This window comes from Alternaria metachromatica, assembly GCF_023757995.1.
Source record: "Alternaria metachromatica strain BMP 0045 chromosome Unknown scaffold_5, whole genome shotgun sequence".
Classification (NCBI taxonomy): Eukaryota; Fungi; Ascomycota; class Dothideomycetes; order Pleosporales; family Pleosporaceae; genus Alternaria; species Alternaria metachromatica.
Window position 1 is genome coordinate 1,201,159 of NW_026055496.1, and position 20,232 is coordinate 1,221,390.

A 20,232-nucleotide genomic window follows, 5' to 3' on the forward strand; every position below is an offset into this window, starting at 1 on the left:
ACTCTTTCTGGATTGCAACTGGTCAATGATCTAAAGGACTTGTTACCTGGTCTGGAGTAGGTGTAGTGTGGCAACGTGCGGCTTGTAGTAAAGCGTCATCTTTAATTAGACGGCAGAAGACTCTTGTGGAACGCGTATGAAAACAATGAGTATTTGCACACGATGAACGACTGACTTTTCAACGACGACTGGGGTTCGCGAGAGAGTGTTGAAGTGAAAGAGTTGTCGCGCGTGTCGGACGCGTGCCCTCTGGCACAGTAGCGCCAGCCGAACTTACTCCGGATGACGCGAGTCCTGGGCAACACTCTTTGCTCTCCACCCAGGAACGCCGTCATAGTCCCAACGGCCCCTAGCCGGCGCGACTACGTGCACAAGGCCCAAATTATCTGTCTCAGCTTATACATCCAAGTACTTCACTTTCTCTCAGCGCATCCGACGCGTCAGACATCGAATGGCGTCTGGTCGCTGGCCGACACTCGCATACGGAGACTGACGACCGCATGGACTGAGCCCCCATCAGCCTCAAGTCATGCGCTTAATTAGGATATAGGAACCCTTCGCAAAGCTGCCGCGTCCCAGCAACCGATAGAACCGCCATCTTCGCTCCGCGCCGTAGCCCGATCGTCTCGCCAGACAGCCTCGCATCGTCTCCAGAGCCACAAGCTGGCTATTCTCTGGTACCGACAAGAACCTTGAAAACTCCAACATGCACGCTGCGACTACCATCACACTTTCACGCATACCAACACCACTCTAGAAGTACGGCTCTTGTCGAGGTAGACAGAGGGGTTCCAACGTCCACAAAGCTCCACATGCGATTGAAGGGAGCATAGTCTGAAGCTCGCTTGGCTGGCGGTTGCCCAACACATCGTAATCCACGAGGATACTGTGTCGTCTGCGGCCTTGGGGAACATAGCCGTAGCTCAGCAGTATCCCCCAGACAGATACTTGATAGCCTCGCCGCTACCTCATCCCCCGACAATGCCCACCCATTGTTCTGTGAGATCTTTACAGGGCTCTTCGAATGGCTGTGATGCCACGTCATGGTTTGTGCGTTGTGCGATACATTAGCATATCACAATGGCCTTTTCGCTTGCTCGACTTCACTTGCTAATACGCCCACCCTATGTTCTAGCTGGAAGACCGTACAACAAACGCATTTGAGTAGAGCGACATTATTGTAGCTTATCCATCGCCATCATGCCGGACCCTGTACTAATCACTCTCCCGACTGCGCCAACTTGGTCGCCTGTGATACGGCGCGACGCACCGAATGTCCGCGCTAAGCCAATTACTGGCCAAGAGCAAGAGCGCAATCGTGTTGTCACGGAAGCGATTGGCATCCCTGAAAGTGGACCGTTAAAGCGCATCGCTGAACACTCGATAAACGTCCTTAGTTTGGATACCAAAGACCGCAAGGTACTCCTCGAGGGACCAACCGTGGATCTCATTGCCCGTGGTATCGTCATCCGGAAAGACGTAGCTCTTCGTGCATTGATAGCTTCATGCCAAAAGGTCAACGATGTCGTCCAGATTACGCCCCGAATCACCCAATTTCACACACATGGTCACGCCGATGAAAGAAGTATCAAACGCTTGCTTGACGTATTCACTACATCCAAGCTTCTTGGCCTTGATCGCGTTGACCTTGTGTCCGGTAATTTTCGTAACGATGTATTAACATACCAAGCGTGTTTAGTTCTCGGCATCCACTACACTCACTCTGCACCTCTCCTCGGCACCCTTTGCGCGCTCGTATCCTCTCGACTTCTCAGTATTAGCGAGCTCGAGATGTTGGTACGTCGCTTCCCTCCCACAAACCCTTTAATTAAGCATACTGCCAAAGACCTCTGCCGCAGAAGGTTCAAGAAGCAGATACCAAACATTCTTGAATTTGGGAATTGGCTCAATGGAAAAGGCAAAGAAGGACTAAAAAAGGCTATGGCGACGTGCGACACAGTACACAAGATGACAAGGCAAGCAATCACTCGGAGAAAGTGCGACTGGAGGAAGGATGCTGTGCTACGTCTGTGGGGCGAGGATGTGGATGGGGTTTGCGTTGAGGAAGAGGCCGAAGACGACATGGAACCGGACAAGATCAAACGACGAGACTCAAAGTTACTGGAGTAGAGCTCTTAGAACTATCATAAGCGACTGCTGGGCCTGGTTAACGGGCATATAATATATGGTTAAGCTCAGTAGTGATTGACGATGTGTCGCTTCTTGCGTATCCTGAACAAGCGATTAACGGACTTCGTTCTTTGCGAGGATACTGTATTGCTAAGTCCCAAGACCCAACGCCTTCGAATGAAAAACTCCCACCCGGCACCAGGCGAGCTAACCTATTCTATGCTACTGAGGCCACTCAAGGGCCGCGAGCTTGATCTGAACTCTCAGGAGCTCCATTGGTTGACACCGGTGCTGCGAATGGGGTATCAACACTCATCAATAATTGCCGCTTCATCTCCCAGCCCCTGCTGGCGCCGTATACACAGAATTTGACACCATGTTGCGATGCTGCAACCACCGCATTGTGTAGGCATTCAATCATTTCCGATCGTAAGTCACGGAGGGATGCAGGTTCACCTTCGCTTACCCATCCAGAAGTTGGCGTTACGGCCAGATTGAAGCTTTCAAGAGTAAGCACTGTCGCCGGACTTACTATGAGCCGCCATAAGCTAGACCTAGATGGGGAGTCCAGTGGCCCTATTTCCTCTGATCGCAAACGAAGATCTTCGAGTGGCACTGTCATGGCATCGGTTACTTCTAAGTGTCTGATACTAGGGGGCAAGAAGGATACACGGCTGTCTTGTGTCATTTGGCGTAGGTATCGGGAAAGTAAGGTGAAGTCGATGTGCAGGGTATGCAGCTCTTGAAGAGCGTAGAGCGAATCGAGGATGCAGCTCGTTGGCATTGAATCGTCGTCGGGACGAACGCAGCGAAAGGTTTTTAGACATGGTAGGTGTTTCCGTAAGAGATTTGACATGACTGGGATTGCTTGCCCTGGCTGTATTACATCGCATATGTGGTCGAGGCTGAGATATTCCAGTCTTGAGGCACAAGGGTGCGAAAGTAACGACTCAAAGGCACTGGGCGTGATGTGAACATTGAGCAGCTCCAATTTTCGAAGGGCCATCTGCGGAGTGGATATCATCCTAATATTGAGCACGTCGCAGGCCCACATGCTCAGCTTTTGGACTGCGCTGGGGAGCCCGAAACTGAAGGTGTCCCCTCTCGCCTCGAAACCATAGACATCAAGCTCCGCAAGCTTCGGACATATAGGTGGTTGTCTATAATGGTCCCAATCGTGTAGGGAAATAACCTGTAGTGTGATATCGAGAGATCCTGGTGCGATAGATCCCAGATGCGCCTCCTGTACATTTGGACTGAGGGCGAATATTAGAGCTAAAACTCCATCCAAGCTGGGATCTTCAGGATCGGCATCGTCTGTTCGCTTGAAGACGTCCGCCAACCACACTTTGGCCAGTCTATCGCTCTTTAGACCAAGGCTGTCGATCGTCTTTGTAACACTCGAAATGTATTGTTGCAGCATATGCGTAGTATGGCTGAGCTCGGTATGTTCTGATACGATTGATGTGCAAGCGTGGCAAGGTTTGGTGTACTCTTTGGTATCTTTCGCAAGCAATGTGATGCGCGAGATGTGGCGTGCGAGCTCCGGTCGGTCGAGCAGAGTGATCATCAGGCGCTTCGCACGAATTTCAGCTTTGTCGCAAAAGCCGATATCACGGTACAGGATAGGTTCCACTACGTGATGGTAGTATCGAGACACGCGCGATAGAGCGCAGAGAGCCTTTCGAGATTTGCCGTCGGAGAGATGATTGGCTATCATAGTATCAAGCTCTGTCGAGAGAGCAGTGAGAGACATCGTTGTTGCCCCAGATGAAAAGTTAGAAGGACTGTCCTTGATGCGTGGCTGAGTAGCTGGTATGCGTGCTTCGTCTATGTATTCAGCGTAAAATCTACCACTAGACGGTGCGTCTGTATATGCATGGCTGGGCGGTCTGGACTTTAACAGTAATGCGCAAACCATATGCACGGCGTGACTTGCTCAGCTAATGAGAAACTTGGTCATGTATCGGTCTCATGTGCCTACTCAGGGTAAACCATCTTTCTTCCGACACCGCCGTCTACAACCACCTCCTGACCCGTGACAAACTCGTTGCCAATGAGGTACTCCACCGCCTTCGCAATATCCTCCACTTTACCTACTCTGCCAGCAGGATGCCAGTCGACGTCAGCCTTTGAAAGACCTTCTTCCCACTTGGTTTGACCTTCATCTCCAGCTTTACTTTCGTTGGCAACGTGAATCCATCCGGGAATGATCGCATTCACCCTAATCTTGTGACGATGGCCTAGCGATACTGACATGGACTGCGTCAACCCCAACAGTCCAGCTTTGACAGATGAGTAGGCTTCGTGGTCATTTTCTGATTGGTATGCGCGCGTTGATGACATGTTGATGATGGTACCAGGAGAGCTTGGAGTGGAATTTCCAGCAGCGAGAAGCGGAACGCATAGCCGGCTGAGCATGAACGGTGCAGTGAGACCGATCGCGACCTTCAAGTCCCACTCTTTTTCCGTGTCTTCCCCTTCGGCTTCCATGCTGCGATCCTCCGATATCGCTAGGTCGGTCGGGAAAGCATTGTTGATCAGAACGTCGAGTTTGCCATCAAATTTCCGCTTGACTTCTTCGACAGCCGTCTTCAACTCCGTTCGCTTGCTGAGGTCACACTCAAGCGCAGACCAGCTTTGCTTTCGCCCATTTGACCATTCTTCAGCTCGTGTTCTGACATGCTCCAGCTCTTCTTTATTGGAATCCAGAATGACGACGTCATGTCCAGAGCTCAGCAGCTGTCTGAACAGCCCGCGTCCGATACCCCTGGCACCACCTGTTAGGAGAACCTTGAGATGCTGGGGAGCTGCGTTCATTGTCATTGCTCCTTGACAGTAGATTAGGATGGGGCCTCGATGTCGTGAGCGCGGCACTTTTGCCAAGGGTTGGTATCTTTAATTTACTTTCATTAATGGGCTGCCGTGGGTTCGCGCACCCATGACGTCATGACCAAATCTTCCCGCGCGAATACCCCGAGCTCATCTCCCATGGCGCCTACAGCCCGTTGCTACTGCAAATTTAACCTCGGAATTTGACGATCGGCAAGAGAAAAAAAATAGGATATTATCGAACAAACCCGGTGGCATACAAGATTAAACGTTCGGCGACATTTTGGAGTTCGACATATCGATTGCCTGAGAACAATGCACGCTAGGCCGCCTTTGAACGCGTCCTCTTCAACACAACTGCCCGGGTCCATGCGTCCTTTCGAGACGCTTGACCTGCGCAAGACGCAAAAGAGATGCGAACTACTCTACTAGCTCAGGCAATGAAGACTATCTGCATCGAACTGCGAGGTGTGAAATCACGTGATAAAACCACTGGGGAAAGTCATGGGTATGTACTGTTCTCGCGCTCTAGGGCCCTATATACATGAAAGTCTAATTACAAGCCCGAGTCGATCTGATTCAGTACGACCTGGGAAGTGTAAGCATCCCAGGTGTCGCAAAGTTGAAATTGTTCGTCCCCAAATGTCTGCTTCTGAATCTCCTCTGGCCTCTCCAAGATCTGCATGAAGAGCCCTCCACTAACGTGCCAAGCGAGGTGGCAATGCAGTGGCCAGGCGCCTGGGTTATCTTGTACGAATTGCAGTACCAAGTACGAAGGCTCAACAGTGCCGGTGGTATTTCGTGCATTCTGCATCTGGTGGACATCGCGGCGCAGCGTGTTCTCCGGGTTTGTCACAACGCCGTCCCACTCGCCGAAGCCTTCAGCCAGGATGTGGTAGTCATGGCCGTGAAGATGCATGGGGTGGCCGCCAATGAGACCGTGATTGACCATGTGGATGCGGACATGCTTCGCACCGGGGAATTGGTACACGTTCCATTCAGGGTTGAAGTCCGACTCGTTACGCTTTGCTTTCAGTAGCGTTGGCTTGTTGTAGTTACCGTGGTAGGTACTGTTGTTGAGATACCAGATGAAGTTGGTGCCATTGGAGCGGAAGTCAAAGTCCACACGTTCGACATGGTCAGGCTCTTCCAATGGAACTTTACACAGCGGGATACCTTGAGTGATGGGGTCGTTCTTGCATTGCTCAAGTTGTTCCTTCGTGACATCAGAGGTAGACTTGGGGATAGCGTCGGTACCGGCATTCTCGTAGTATACTGCCGCAAGAGCGTTAGGTGAGATACCGTCGGTGAGTGTACAGCGAAAGCCTTGAGCAAGTTGAGAGCGCATCCAAAAGGTATCGCTAGGCTTGCCGATAGCTTCGACTATAACATCAGTGCGCTGACCGACGGCAAGCGTGACGACGTTGGTCGTGTACGGCTCGACCGGGATGTAGTCTACGGCGATGACTTTCAGTTTGTGCCCATCGATGCTGAACTTCTGGTTGCCTTCAGCGCCTGTGTTGATGAGGCGTAGTAGATGCTTCTTTCCAGACTGGAATTTGAACTTAGAGATACCTGCATTAGGCGTGCAAGGCAAGGTCGTGTTGGCACATGGGTAATTCATTCTTCCATTGATGAGGTTGTTGTTGGAGGGCGGGAATTGGCCGTTCATAGTGCCTTCAACAAGGGTATAGTAGTCAGCGTGGAACCAATCTTCGAGTATGATGGGGCCAATGTCGATGTCGTAATCCTCGTGTTTCGGCCCATGTATGACCATGGGGCCGTGAGCGCCACCGGAGTATTGCGCACTGTAATGGCCTAGGAAATCAGCTTTTGCGTATCTCAGTGTAGTACTGAAGAACTTACTGTGATACCAAGACGTCCCGTAGCGGTCGGCTCGGAAAAGCATCTCATAGTAACCACCGTTTGGAGTGATCGGGCATTGACTGACCGCAGGTACACCGTCATACCAAGTACTTTCTGTCTGGAAAAGGCCGTGGGCATGAAGGGTAGTACCCTCATCAGTCAAATCATTCGTAACTCTCCACAGAATCCAATCACCCCTGATGCGGTCAGTAAAAGCATTACAATGTTGTGTGACAGTCCATACCAGTTGGCTTCAATCAGAGGACCGGGGAATTGACCATTGACTGTGAGTCCATTCCTGGTGACACCATCTGGAGCGATCGTTTGATAAGCCACGTGAAGATCGTATGTTCTTGTCACGCCAGTGTCGGGCATGGAAGGACAAAGAAGATCAGCCTTTGGTTTAGAGGCCGCAGAAGCGATGGGGTCGAGCGTCCCGGTAGCAGTTGGTCGGAAAGTGCTAGACCCCGTGGCATTTGCATAACCGTATGGATAACCAGATACTGTAGGGTGGAGAGAATGTGTTGAAGGAAGCCTCGTTGGTTCAGATGTATATGCGCCATCGGGATTGCTGCCTGGGAGACCATTTGCCGGGAGATGGGGAGAGTCGATCAAACCCCATTGTGAGTTACCACACTGTTCGACATTTGAAAGTGAGCTCTTCAGATGGTCGGTTCCCTTGGGAACCCAGCACGGTTCTTTGTAGTCATGTTTGGCGGGCCCGCCGTATTCGTAGGGTGTCGAAGGCTGAGGGGGAGCGTACTCTTCTCCATGTGATGGTTTACCCGGCCACTCGAAAGGCAGAGGTACGTCGTTGTAGGGATTGTAGTACGGCCCACCATGCCCATGAGAGTTGGTCGTGGGTCGTGCTGTGGCGTATTCAGTGACTGTAGCTGTGACGACCTGGCAGATGGGCGCGGTGCTGAACTCAGAAGGGGTGACTGCGTGGAGGACAGACGACAATGAAGCCGTAGCGGCGAAGTAAGGAGCGTAGGCTACCATGGTTGTAGCAACAAAAGTTGGCCGTATGGTTGTTCACGAGCGACCACAACAGGCTTGACTGCGCAAAGAAGGAACGACTGTGTTGAGAAGCAAGACACTGCATCTGAAGATATGCTGAAGGCCATGTTATATGGGATTCTATGACAGTATGCCAAATACCCAACGTTCTATGTTTGGCCGTGGGGCTTGAGAATACGATGAAGCGAGCTATGTGGCGGGAAAAAGTATGGGCCGTGAATCTGAATATGGTCGAGACACCCGAGGCGAGGCGAGGCGCAAGAAGCAACGCGCTGTAAGGCTCCCATTTGTGGATCAGGCAAGCAGTATAGCGAGTAGATCATGAGAGCTCAGCGTTACTTTTGAGTCCAACCCGTGTTCCCCTTGGCGTCGTTCGGACACCGAGGCGGGAGAAGGAGATGAACTAAGCCACTCAATGTTTGGCATCATCGACGTTGCGAAAAGATCTGCAGACGCAGCATCCGCGGCATACATGCCGTCGCCGTTTTCGCGTTTAAGGTTCTCCCGACGATATGCAGGTACGTGCCGGAGTATGCCAAGCGACACGATTGTACATCATTAACGTATCCAGTGTGATGGTGGCATTGCCATACTTGTTTGCGAGTCAGCTTCGAGAGATGTGGGACCACATGTGGTATCTATGTAGACTTATTCTGAATCAGCTACCATATTTCGATACCTTGAAATGCGGGACTTATAGCCTAATCTTTTGTTGTTGTGATGGTTCGTATTTTGCTGCCGTGAGTGCCGTGTGCGTAGGTAGTCCAGAGACATGCTAAGCTCCCAAGATCGCGTAGAACCGTTCGCAATAGTGGCTTAGACGAAGCAGGCGACTGCATGTTCTCCTGACCGTGTGGAGATGATGAAGAGAAGGCTGCGCTGTGGAAGCTGAGGTCATTGGCAAAGTGGTGTTGAGGCGTCGGGATAAGCACTGGTTAGCGCTGACACCTCCCGCACACTTGGGCATGGCATCCGGCTAAAAAGGGGCCTGGCGCTGATCGCTCAAGACCACTTCTACTCCAGAGTAATTCCAACTGAGGGCTGACAGTCGTTACTGGCGGTGATGTGGCGACATAAGGAAGCTATGCAGCTAGGTGTCGCATGCCTTTCTTTCCTGCCCGTCGGATCACGACCATACCTAGGTACCATGCTGTCTGTCAGTACCCACATCGCGACTACCATATTGCTCTCAAGATGGGAATACGGCAAAGAAGAACTTATACGTGACGCGCTACAGGCCGTTCATCGATAATGCAGCACATGGCACGAGTCATTGAGTGATATGTTGTTTGGCAAAAGAAACCTTATGGGCCAGGCTCAAGGCTTCTACCGCCACATCGTCGGCAGTCCTCGGGTACATCCTACCGAACTCAGAAAGGTACAAAAATTGCTGATAAGGTTTGAACAGCTAATCCGACATGCGCAGCTAGTTTCGCGGTCTGTTTAGTATCGTTCGTCGATCTTGCGTGCAAATTTCAGGTCTTGACACCCGCTTGCGACACACGCCCTGCGCCCACATCATCTTCTGGCCAGGTCCCCGGATCTTTCTCTTCATATGTTGGGAAACAGTATCCTTCAGCTTGTTCTGAGGCATCGAACGCCTCTAATGGAGATTGCCGATGCACCGCCAGCAACTAGTAACACCGCACCCGCCGCAGTGCATGACGAATCGTAGCCAGTCGGCGCTGCAATCCTCACAGTCCCCCCCAGTCACACGTTGCCAGACGTGCAAATGCTCAGCGGGCTCTGGTTCTGGAGCGGGGGCTGGCTGGCCGACTGGATCAGGGCGAGTCAGGAACTCCTCATCCCACTGTGGGCATCTGCATGTTTTCCAGGGCACGCCGCAAAGGTAGCAAAACTCATGACCGCAGCGGCAGTACATGTGGAAACAACCCTGAGAAAGCTCAACCATGTTTCTACATTTGGCGCATTGCTGCCACTTGGCCCGCTTTGCTGCATCCATGAGGAGTTGTACATGTGGGTCGCTCGGACACAGTCCGTCATGTGCACGATGTTTGCACTGCACGCATGTCGTCTCTTTGCAGTCGATACAGGTGCCTATATCGGCGCTAATATCCTTGACCCGAATGAAAGCGGTGCAGTCGATATTTGCGCAATATGTCGGATTCGGTGTCGCAAGCTCCTCCACCTTGAGGTCGAACTTCTTGACGTATCCTTGCGGAAGCATGGTACGACATACTTCCAGCGGAATTGGAATGTTGCAGCATTTAGGAGGAAAGATCGAGACGTCTTCGAGGGCCCTGACGAAGAAGTCATGAAGACAATCTCGACAATAGCTATGAGCCACAGGCTTGCATTCGAGTGTCAGGGTGTCTGTGGTCGGTATATTATCGAGACACATCCCGCACAGAGTGAGGGGCTCTTCCAGGGTAGGTTCCGAGTCGTAGTCAGTCCCTTCTTCTTCGGTATCGCTTGTCTCATCGGGCTCCGTTGAAGTTTGCGAACCCATCTCGTATGCGTGGATTTCGGCATAGAGCTCCTTTGCACGAGCCCACTGCTCATTGGTACCGAGGGAGCGATCGTTGGACAGGTTCGTAGCGTAGGTCGAGCTGAGTACGAATTCTGGGTCTTCGGTACTCAAGCCGGCCAAAGTCAAAGCGAGCTGATGGTCGGCAATGGCCTGTCTTTCCTCTTCGAGAAGCTTTTCGAATTCTGCGTCAGTCTCACGCTCAGTTTTGGAGAGCTCGCGCGCCATCGCGTCCGGGTCAAGGACTATGCCGAGTGTTTGGGTCATTGGAGGGTGTGTGTGTGTCGCGCCCATTGAATAATGGACGGGATGAGAAAGAGGTCGCGTCGCTCAAATTTCCAGAAAACTTTGTGGGCGCTGAGTTCCAAGGTTGAGTTGGTGATCACAACAACGCTACTGCGTTTGTCTTCCAGATTGGGAAACCACTGATTCCTCTGTCACCGGTGTAGGAGCGCTGCCACAGCATCCTCAGTAAAGGGCTCCAACTGTTGCAGGCTGCAATGATGCTGCTGCATTACAGAACAAGAATCCGATGCCGGCTGCAGATGTATCTTAGCATTACGAAGAGCAACCCTCTGTAGAATCGCTGTAATAGACCTTGTCATCCTTGAATAACGCCTTTGGCGGCTGTGTGCACAAGCCCGTATCTCATCCTAGATGTGGGAGGTAGTGGTGAGTTTGATAACATGAGCTAGATACACTGAAGCTCTGAGTGAGGGGACATGCAGCGTCTTGTGAATACGGTGATAACCATATTTGCTGATCGAAGGTCTCTCGGAGCGTCGCTACCTAGGTACTGGGAACGATAATCATGCCGATCATCTGTTGAAACCGAAACGAATTCTTGTTGTAGGCTTGATCCTTGACTGCACGTGTTATGCGACAGAGTTTTCGTGATATGAGACGGCGAAGAACGAGTTGCATTGTGAGTCTTGCCGATGTGGCGCGCTGGCGATGACATCATCACCATCCTTAGGCGCGTACCAGCCTGGCGGCCTCTTTCTCCTGGCAACCACGATCCAACACCGCCTTTACATACGCGCCTTCATCTCCTCAACGTTGGATACTTCATCCTTCAGACTCAGTCACTTTACCGCGATCCTTCACGGCGTCGACCGCAACCCCAGCAGCGATCATGCAGTTGGTGTTTCGTCTCGCCCCACCCCAACGTTTCAACGTGCCGCGCGCAAAGCACATGAGCATGAGCGCGCATTTCTCTATGACTCCATCCGCATACGGCGTAAAAGTCGACTCAGGGTATTATCCTGTGGCTATTTAGCCGTCTTGTCATTCTCCGACGAACATGTTCATGTCCACACTCGAGCCGTTGTTGATACCTCGACCCTGGGTTGGCAGACCCGCATCGTATCTTAAGCTGCAGATTCTTGAGATTGCAGAGGATGCCATCATTAGATTCTGCAGCCATACCCTATCGCACCATCATCTCCGAGGCAAGGCAGGTGCCAAAGCAAGTGCGATCAAGAAGTTGTTGCGATCCATCCTCTGCAAGCTCTGCTCCAGCCATCGCAATAAGCAGTTGCAATGCGTTAACAGCCACACCAATGTGCAGTTTGCAGCGCGGGATAGTAACGCCAACACTTTACAGAGGATGCCTCGGAGCCCCTGCAATGTGAAGGATTCTCGCCTCGTCCAATGTCAAAACAGCACTAAGCTCTACTCGGCTCGAACTCCAGGCACAGTGCATCTCCACCAATCAGCGCTCCACATGTCAAACCTGTCAGTCGTCGTTTGACCCATGGACCTGGTTCTGGTTCCCAAGAGTTCTGTTCTTGGCCTAGGTATCCATCCTTCGTTCATCTATCCGAGTGTGGCTGCAGACACATAGCGCCCCGGCGTCAGGTTCGAGATTGGACCGGTGGTAAACGAAACGGCTAGCTATGCAGCGTGCCACATATTCCTCGGCTTCACGGCTGGACTCATCTCCTGCGCTGGAGGATATAAGTCTTCGGACTCGCCAGACTTTGAACAGTAACGCAGCTGCGCTGGACATTCTTTCACTACGGGACTTCGTCATTCATTCGTTCTTTTGCCTTTTCAGTCACCCTTTTGTCAACTTTTGACTAGTCACTCATTCCAAACATCACTACTCGCATCAATATATACAATATGAAGTCCGTAGCTGTTCTCCCCGCCATTCTGGCGCTGGCCAACGCCCACGCCACTTTCCAACAACTCTGGAAGAACGGAAAGGATCTTGAGAGCACCTGTGCCAGGCTGCCACCTTCCAACAGCCCCGTTGAGGACTACACAAGCACTGCGCTGCAATGTTGGTACCCCTCGAGTTCCTACTTTTGATCTGTGCTGACATCGATTCAGGCAACGTTAGCCCTGCTCCCGCTGAAGGAAAGTGCGACTTCGAGGCTGGTGACACAGTCACTATCGAGATGCACCAGCACAACACCCGCGACTGCAAGGAGGAGGGCCTTGGTGGTGCTCACTGGGGTCCCGTCCTCGCATACATGTCCAAGGTTGAGGATGCTGCCACTGCCGATGGTTCCAGCGAGTTCTTCAAGGTTTACCAGAACACCTGGGCGAAGAACCCAGATGCCACTCAGGGCGACAACGACTTCTGGGGCACCAAGGACCTCAACTACAACTGTACGTACGGCATCATGTCTGGAAACTACTGCTAACAATCCAATAGGCGGAAAGCTTGACTTCACCATCCCCAAGAACATCGCCCCTGGTGACTACCTCCTCCGTGCTGAGGCTATCGCCCTTCACGCTGCAGGCCCCGCTGGTGGTGCTCAGCATTACATGACCTGCTACCAGCTTACCGTCACCGGTAGCGGAACCCTCGAGCCCAAGGGTGTCACTTTCCCAGAGGCCTACTCCAAGACTGGTCCTGGTCTTGGTTTCTCCATCCACGCCGATCTCGACTCGTACCCCGCCCCTGGCCCTGCGCTCATCGCTGGTGGTACTGAGGCTACCCCCGAGCTTCTCACATTCGGCGAGCTCGCTGGTGCCCCCGCTGCTACCGCTACCGGCGGTGCTGAGACTCCTGCTGCCTCCACCCCGGCCTCCGCTGTCGCCTCTTCCACTGCTGCTCCCGCTTCCACCAGCGCCGCTGCCGAGGCTGAGCCTTCTTCCGTTGCCCCAGTTGAGGTCTCTTCTGCCGTTGAGAGCTCCGCTGCCGCTACCTCTGCCGCCGCTACCTCTGCTGCCGCTTCTTCTGCCGCTGCTCCTGAGGTCTCCAGCGTTGTCGCCCCCTACCCCGTAGCCAACAGCACCTCTTCGATGCTTCCCGGCACCGTCTCTAGCGCTATCGTTGCTCCTACCACCATGCTCACTGCTGTCCGCCCCACTCCTACCGCTGAGCCATCTGGTCCCATTAAGGAGTACTACCAATGTGGTGGCCAGGGCTTCAAGGGTGACAACACGTGCGCTGAGGGTCTTGAGTGCAAGGAGTGGAACCCATACTACTCCCAGTGCGTCAAGCCTGAGGCCAACAAGCCTGGTCCTTCCAAGGGTCCTATGCCCTCCGCTCCTGCCCCCAAGCCCACTGCCGTTGCCCCTAAGCCCACCGGCGCTGCCCCCAAGCCTACCCCTGAGGCTCCCAAGCCCTCAGCTGCTAAGCCCACCCCTGCTGCCCCGATCGAGGCCGAGCCTACCTCCGTCGCACCCGAGGCCGTTGAGCCCACCAAGCCTGCTGCTTCATCCGCACCCGAGGCCGGTGCTGGTGAGAAGACCTACACCCTCGAGACCTTCATTGCTTTCCTTGAGCAGGAGGCTGGTAGCGAGTCTGCTGCCAAGATCCGCCGCATGATTGAGGCCCTTCAGTAGACAACTTCGCATCTTTTGCGATGTTCATCTTGTATATATACTTACCCTAGATGGGTAACTTCGATTCTTGTAGCGATGTTTTTGGAATGATACTTCTACCTCTTCATGATCACCACCCTGCTCTGCAAACTTTGCTATTACGTCTATTGCATGCCGTTTCATACACTTGGTCGGGTGCATACCACTGCAATTCGTTCATGCGCTTGTCCTCCGTGTTCTCGTCTGTATGTTGCCGCGGCCAATTTGAAGCTGACTCACGTCCTGATAACGCGCCCACTCGAGACGAGTCGTTCTCAAGAAATCAATGCCACTAGGTGCGGCCACAGCTCGTCCTGTCTTAGCTTGCTGTTTACAGTATATATGATATTAAATACTGATAACTGGGCAGTCTACAAGATTATGTATCCTCCCAACCCAAATTATTTGTAGAATGCGATACGAGTTCCGCAGCATACCGTAGAGGTCTCTGTTCCATCAAACATCGATGAGCGACAAGTCATGCGGTATCGTATGCCTCAGAGGTGCTCGATCACCACAACACCAGTCGATCTCGTATTGGTGTTGCCGTGCAGATACCGCGTTTTGCATGCGCTCAATCTTATCTCTCTTGCATTTTGATCAATTACAAGCGTTGTAACCCAGAAGATGGTGGAGCTGTTGTAACAAAAACCATTGCTTTTGATTCTATACCGCTATTTCGCCCTCTAAAACTGTGAATGCCAATCTTTTCTCGACCAATCGACCAGGACCCCAACCCATTCTTGAATTCCACTCCGATCCCTCAATAACAACCGCTAATCCTCGTCTTGAACTTCAGAGATCTGCATCCGGGATTCAGTCGCCCCAGACCGATGCCACGTGTAGCGCCTCTCACAACAGCGGAACTCCGTGATGAAGTAATGCAATTTCTCCAGCCCGGTTGCCTTGATAAAGTCCAGCATGGTTGCGCCTTTCTCATCAGATGTGAGATCTGTGAAACAGGCGCAGCGTAATCCAATGATCATCGATGGCTGCTCATGAGCGCCGTGAGTGCCGTGAACCTTGCCCATGGTCAAATTGACAGAGGCGATGTCACGCTCAACAACCTCGAGACCCTTTGGCGGTTGGGCCCAATGGTAGAACAAAGTAGTGAGCAGGTTGCTAGTCTTCCAGCGGCTTTCCTCCCCAAGAGAATGCTCGGTAAGCCAAGGAAGCGACTTCCGTTGCTTGGAAAGCTTTCTCAGAAGCGGCAGGATGTCCAATCTCACATCTGGAAGGAGGGGTTGTTTTATGATGGCCGTGAGCGTCTTTCCAAGAGTCAACGCATTTTCTGTTGTGCCGAAAGCGTAAAGGTATTGGCTAAGATGCCGCGCTGAGATGGTGAAAGGTAGAGTCCTCTGTTGTAGAGGGCGGAATTCCCGACGCAATATTTGACAAGCCTGGATAAGACCCCAGTATTTGCACTGCCCATGCGCTGCTCTCCAGCATGTATCGAACTTGGACTGCCAGCTCTCGAGTTCCTCAGTCATCGGGCAAAGGTCCATAACGAGATACATCCTACTTAGCTGGCGAGAGGCCTTGATTAGCATGTATGTTAGACGGATTCGACGACCATCAAGTTCTTGCATTGTGTCGGCTAGGGCGAGTTCGTAGATACGATTTCTGATCTCTATTCGAATGTCAGTACCTTCATCTCTTGAAATCAAGAGATCCCTACCTCCAGGTAGGCTGAGAAGTGGAGACTTGTTGTCGGCAACGTCTTTACGAGCCCGCTTAGGAGGGGGATCCTTGAGATCAAGAAGTGCGTTGCCTTGGCGCTTTGGTCTGGTAAGCGGTCAGTCTTGAAGCTGTTGAACGAGCAGTGGACGCTTACGCCATGGCTGTTGGGTTGCGACGTCTCGTCAAGAAACTTAGAAAGGTTGAACGTATTGTGGTGGAGGTTGCAGCGATCGCAGCTTATATGCTTGTTACTAGTCGGTGTGGCACGTGCGTATAGTCGGATCGAAGGTCAAGGTGATAGTAGAGGTGAGAGGAGATTATATGGTGCTGCTGATGTTACAAACCGGCCTGATGAACCGATTACCCGATGCGACACCGGGCTCATCTTTTGGGCGGTAAGCGTGCGGTACTCCCAGTGACGTAGCTAAGTTTAAATACTTCCAGCCCCACAAGCCGGCCTTTACACAAGCCCTCCTTCCGTAAATCTCTCCCCATATCTCCCGGAGGGTTCATATTTACCACCGGTGTATTCGGATTACGATTACTAACCTTGTTTGTTTGCGCATAATCTTGCGTGGAGAATACAGCAAGAAGTGCTGCCATAGCATGCGCGCCTGTTCTCCTGACAATGATGATGGGTATGTAGACGTTGAGCGGGTTGTGCCACCATGCCATGTATGTGATGAGTGCGAACGTAGACTGTAACACCGTTGTCATCTCCAGCAGTGGTCTTTGGTATTCCTGGAGAGACCAGAGGAGGATTTGTGGGCAAGAACTCGATAGTTGAGAACGAAGTGTCGCTTTCGTGAGTGGGTTCGCTTTGACACGATCTGCGAGTGTTGAACTGGAGACGTCAAGGATGGAGGCGCGTTTATGTTGTTACTATGTAGGCAGAGCTTGTTGTTAAAGGGTAGGCGTGGCACTGCTGTCGTACGAGTGGACGAAGGTCGCAGCTTCCCTCTGAGGTTGACAGCCGAAGACCCTTTCGCCCAGGTTTGCGCGCGTGACGTCAACGGAGTCAGTAAGGAAACTTCGACCAACATGTGTCGTCGAGACCGCCATACTCATGATATGTCGCAGGTCCCTCGAAACATGACGCTGCAACCGACGTAACATACTGTGGGGGTATTCACTATACTTTCCATTTCTGTGCATTGATTCTCATGATAGTGTAAATCTCCAGAGTTATACGTGCATTGCTACGCTATGAGATCTGCTTCAATCGAAGGATTGCGGCTTCTACGACGGCACGTCGCTAGTCCAAATCTTTGGCTATCACAAATAACTTTCGCATCTTGACACTTGCCCTCGTTATCCTATGGATGCGTCACGGAGCTTGGCCCGTGAACTAGCGCGAGTCGGTACAGCATGACCCCGTACCACTCTGCCGCACCGGTGGTGTACGTGAAGCGCTCATGCCCGCAGCGAAACTGCGTGATCGTGTTGTTAAGTTGTCGTAGACCAAACCCAGATATCAACCTCCTCATATGAGCGTCCATGGTCTGGTGCGTCTGCGACACGAAAACATTTGCGTCCAAATCTATAACCAGCATCGGTCTGTCGTTCGGCGGGTCGTCGCGTTCTGCATCCGGGCGCTTGACGAAGGTAATCTTGGTGATACCAGATTTTGCTTCAGCAGAAATACCAAGTGTATGACCATGCCACCAGAACCAGATTAGGGCAAACAGACTGTCACAGTCCCAGTATCGCTCTCCACCGTATATAACGGGGTGGTCATCGATCAGTCGCGGTTGCTTCAGCTCACGGAACCTCTCCAAGACTGGAAGCAAGTCTGCTCCATCCTCTGAAAGTGGAGATTGCGAAATGTTCGCAACAGACTGACCGATAATCTTTTCTTCTTCGTTGGATCCAAAAGCAGCGAGGCATTGACCAATCTGCCCAAGATCGATAGAGAACCCAATTTCGCTCACGTACAGAGGACGAAATTCTTCTCGCAGCGTACGACAGGTTTGGGTCAAACCGAAGTAAGGACGACGATCGTGTGCGACAGCCCATTGCTTAGCCGTCTTGTAGCGTTTCCGAGGTTTGATGGACGTGTATCTGAGATAGATGGGCTCATCGTTGTCGAACGTCCTATACAACCCTCCACGACGTTTCGGTGCTTTTGATGTCGTGCCTTTCTTGTGCTCCTTCACATCTTCCATAATGTACTCGTAGATACGGTTTCTTAGCTCTACCATCCGGTTAGCTAGACTCATGAGGTTCTTTTGTCGATGTCACTCACCTCCAGGGAGCTTCAGCAGCAGAGACTTGTCGTTGATCACCTCTTTGCGAGCGCGCTTGCGGCGGGTGCTTGTCGCAGCAGGAGGTCCGGCATCAACGGCAGGCTCGAGTGCCCGTTTTCTTCCACTGAAAGGTTAGCGCAAAAGCGATAGTAGGGTTGATGGGTACTTGCGCCATGTTCATTGGCGTGGAATCGTGCCACTCGCGGGGGTTGATGGTGTAGTGGTGTAGTGGAGCAAGTTAGGATCTGGCAGAACTAATGATTTAAGCTCCAAGACGCTTTGACGCATCGCCTGCGTAATGCGATGAAAGTGAGTGGTGATGGTGAACAACCCCACGGGGAGGATGGTGAAGATGAGCGCGCAATTTGATGCAATCGGGAGATAGCTTGAGAGATGCCATAGAAGTATCCACGTTCAGCGCTCATGCTGTAGGGTCGTACCCGCTTGTTTCGGTCTGGTGAAAAGGTCCCAGACGTCTCTTCGAGGATCCGTCTTGGAGATCAAAGTAGCTTTGTCGAAGAACAGCGCATTGCCACACCGCCTCTCCCCACCCACGTGTCCAGGAAAGCTTCTCTTATCTGGCTTTGTCGCTCTTTCTCTTGTAGGGCCCATATAAAGTGCAGAATGAGACCAGCGCGCACAGGCCGGGGATGATAGCTGCAAGAATAAGATGAGATTGATTTAATACATTAATGAAAGTAAACATTAACGTGCAACGTATTGCGGAGTATCATGAAAGCACAGTAAAGCCGCCCCAGAACCACCATGGTCTAATACCCAAACGCCATGCCATCGCTATTAGTGTCCAGACTGAGCAACATATGCTATCATGTCTCTTACAACCTGAACTTGGCGCTCATCTTCTTAGTGAAAGCCATGTTGAACGCCTGCCTCTTCGTGGTCACGAAGCCATTGGGGACCAAGCTCGAGCAATCTTGGAGCTTGCTGGCGTCGCTTCCAATGACGGCGAATCGGTCCCACGCGCTAGTGAAGGCGGTAGACCAGCTGTTCGCGTCTTCAGCGAAGTTGGACCAGGTGGTTGATGTCTGCAAAGATAGTTAGTGACGGATCAGGTGAGGATGTTGAGATCGTGAACACATACCTCTGAAGAATTTGACATGAGAAGATCGCTCTGGAGACTGTAAGGGGCCTTGCGGTCCTTGGTCTCTTGGTAGAAGGTGTTGTCGTATCTGAAAGGAGTCGAGTCAAGACCCTTTCCAGCTTGCGATGGGTCGTCGTGGAACTGGACTGCCACACTGTGCGCACCCATGAGGGCAACGACATCATCGGATGAGAAGCCCTTCGCAGCAAAGGCGCCCAAGATGCTTTCGAGGGTGCCACGGCTGCTGGGTACACTCCCGACAGGCGCGGCGTTTGAGCTGTCCTTGCGGCCAACCAGTGCTTGCACTCTGGGGCCGAGCGGGCAGGCTGCGATTGCTTGTGCGCCGGCGAATTGGATCATGTCTGCTGCGCTGACTTGGTACTTGTCGCTCCAGTCCTTGAGCTTCGTGCAGATAGCTGAGAGACCGGCGTTCTCTGATCTTCCACACTCGTCTGTAAGAACGAGACTGCCGTCACAGCCATTGTTGATGCAGTCGTGGAAGGGGGCACGGAGGGCTTGGTGAGTATCCGCGCCACAGCCAGCAAAGTCGGCTTGAAGCTCGGTGGCGACGGCAGTCCAGACGGAAGGACAGCTAGAGCTTTGGCGAGGCCATAGAGAGAAAGCTGAAGACGATGTCGCCGTGAGGGCAACGAGGGTGATGGCGGAGTAACGCATGTTGGAGAAGTAGCGAAGGTCCTTGGAGATAGTGTTGTGTTGCTCAAAGATCCGACTTCAACGATCGTAATGATACCAGTATATGAACGCAAGGCTAGCGAATTTGGAAGAAGAAAGAAAGAAGAAACCGTGCTGAACTGTTGAGCCTGACGAAACCAAACTCGAGAAAGTCCAAAGAAATATATACCCAAACACCAACGTTCGCCGCTCTCAACGGCTGACCGTGAGATGGGTCGCGATCAAAATTAGACCGATGGTGATGACAGCCGTACCGACGCATCCGCGCAAAACTGTAGGAAATTCGATAAACACTAAACAGCGATCTTACCCACCGGCAATCTACAGTTCCTCACCCTCTGCATCTCTTGTAT

The 20,232-nt window shown here is 52.2% G+C and overlaps 7 protein-coding genes across 7 annotated transcripts; 2 read left to right on the forward strand and 5 right to left on the reverse strand.

Annotated features, from left to right (window-relative positions):
- Nucleotides 1-1,791: 1,791 nt before the first annotated feature.
- Nucleotides 1,792-2,130, forward strand: J4E83_003347 (uncharacterized protein; the record flags this gene model as incomplete). The annotated part of the gene is made up of 2 exons (XM_049330284.1): nucleotides 1,792-1,797; nucleotides 1,834-2,130. 2 exons carry the CDS (start codon nucleotides 1,792-1,794, stop codon nucleotides 2,128-2,130), a joined length of 303 nt encoding a protein of 100 aa, XP_049190780.1.
- Nucleotides 2,131-4,110: 1,980 nt separating this feature from the next.
- On the reverse strand, nucleotides 4,111-4,956 carry J4E83_003348 (uncharacterized protein; the record flags this gene model as incomplete). Its single annotated transcript, XM_049330285.1, has 1 exon — nucleotides 4,111-4,956. One exon carries the CDS (start codon nucleotides 4,954-4,956, stop codon nucleotides 4,111-4,113), a length of 846 nt encoding a protein of 281 aa, XP_049190781.1.
- A 562-nt stretch (nucleotides 4,957-5,518) lies between these two features.
- On the reverse strand, nucleotides 5,519-7,830 carry J4E83_003349 (uncharacterized protein; the record flags this gene model as incomplete). Its single annotated transcript, XM_049330286.1, has 3 exons — nucleotides 5,519-6,780; nucleotides 6,829-7,025; nucleotides 7,073-7,830. The coding sequence occupies 3 exons, from the start codon at nucleotides 7,828-7,830 to the stop codon at nucleotides 5,519-5,521; spliced, it is 2,217 nt and encodes a 738-aa protein (XP_049190782.1).
- Nucleotides 7,831-10,076: 2,246 nt separating this feature from the next.
- J4E83_003350 (uncharacterized protein) lies at nucleotides 10,077-10,603 on the reverse strand (the record flags this gene model as incomplete). The annotated part of the gene is made up of 2 exons (XM_049330287.1): nucleotides 10,077-10,109; nucleotides 10,157-10,603. The coding sequence occupies 2 exons, from the start codon at nucleotides 10,601-10,603 to the stop codon at nucleotides 10,077-10,079; spliced, it is 480 nt and encodes a 159-aa protein (XP_049190783.1).
- A 1,860-nt stretch (nucleotides 10,604-12,463) lies between these two features.
- J4E83_003351 (uncharacterized protein) lies at nucleotides 12,464-14,140 on the forward strand (the record flags this gene model as incomplete). The annotated part of the gene is made up of 3 exons (XM_049330288.1): nucleotides 12,464-12,623; nucleotides 12,674-12,955; nucleotides 13,002-14,140. The coding sequence occupies 3 exons, from the start codon at nucleotides 12,464-12,466 to the stop codon at nucleotides 14,138-14,140; spliced, it is 1,581 nt and encodes a 526-aa protein (XP_049190784.1).
- Nucleotides 14,141-14,934: 794 nt separating this feature from the next.
- On the reverse strand, nucleotides 14,935-15,997 carry J4E83_003352 (uncharacterized protein; the record flags this gene model as incomplete). The annotated part of the gene is made up of 3 exons (XM_049330289.1): nucleotides 14,935-15,788; nucleotides 15,837-15,943; nucleotides 15,993-15,997. The coding sequence occupies 3 exons, from the start codon at nucleotides 15,995-15,997 to the stop codon at nucleotides 14,935-14,937; spliced, it is 966 nt and encodes a 321-aa protein (XP_049190785.1).
- A 1,157-nt stretch (nucleotides 15,998-17,154) lies between these two features.
- J4E83_003353 (uncharacterized protein) lies at nucleotides 17,155-19,861 on the reverse strand (the record flags this gene model as incomplete). The annotated part of the gene is made up of 4 exons (XM_049330290.1): nucleotides 17,155-18,032; nucleotides 18,084-18,208; nucleotides 18,925-19,130; nucleotides 19,187-19,861. 4 exons carry the CDS (start codon nucleotides 19,859-19,861, stop codon nucleotides 17,155-17,157), a joined length of 1,884 nt encoding a protein of 627 aa, XP_049190786.1.
- Between the last annotated feature and the right edge of the window lie 371 nt (nucleotides 19,862-20,232).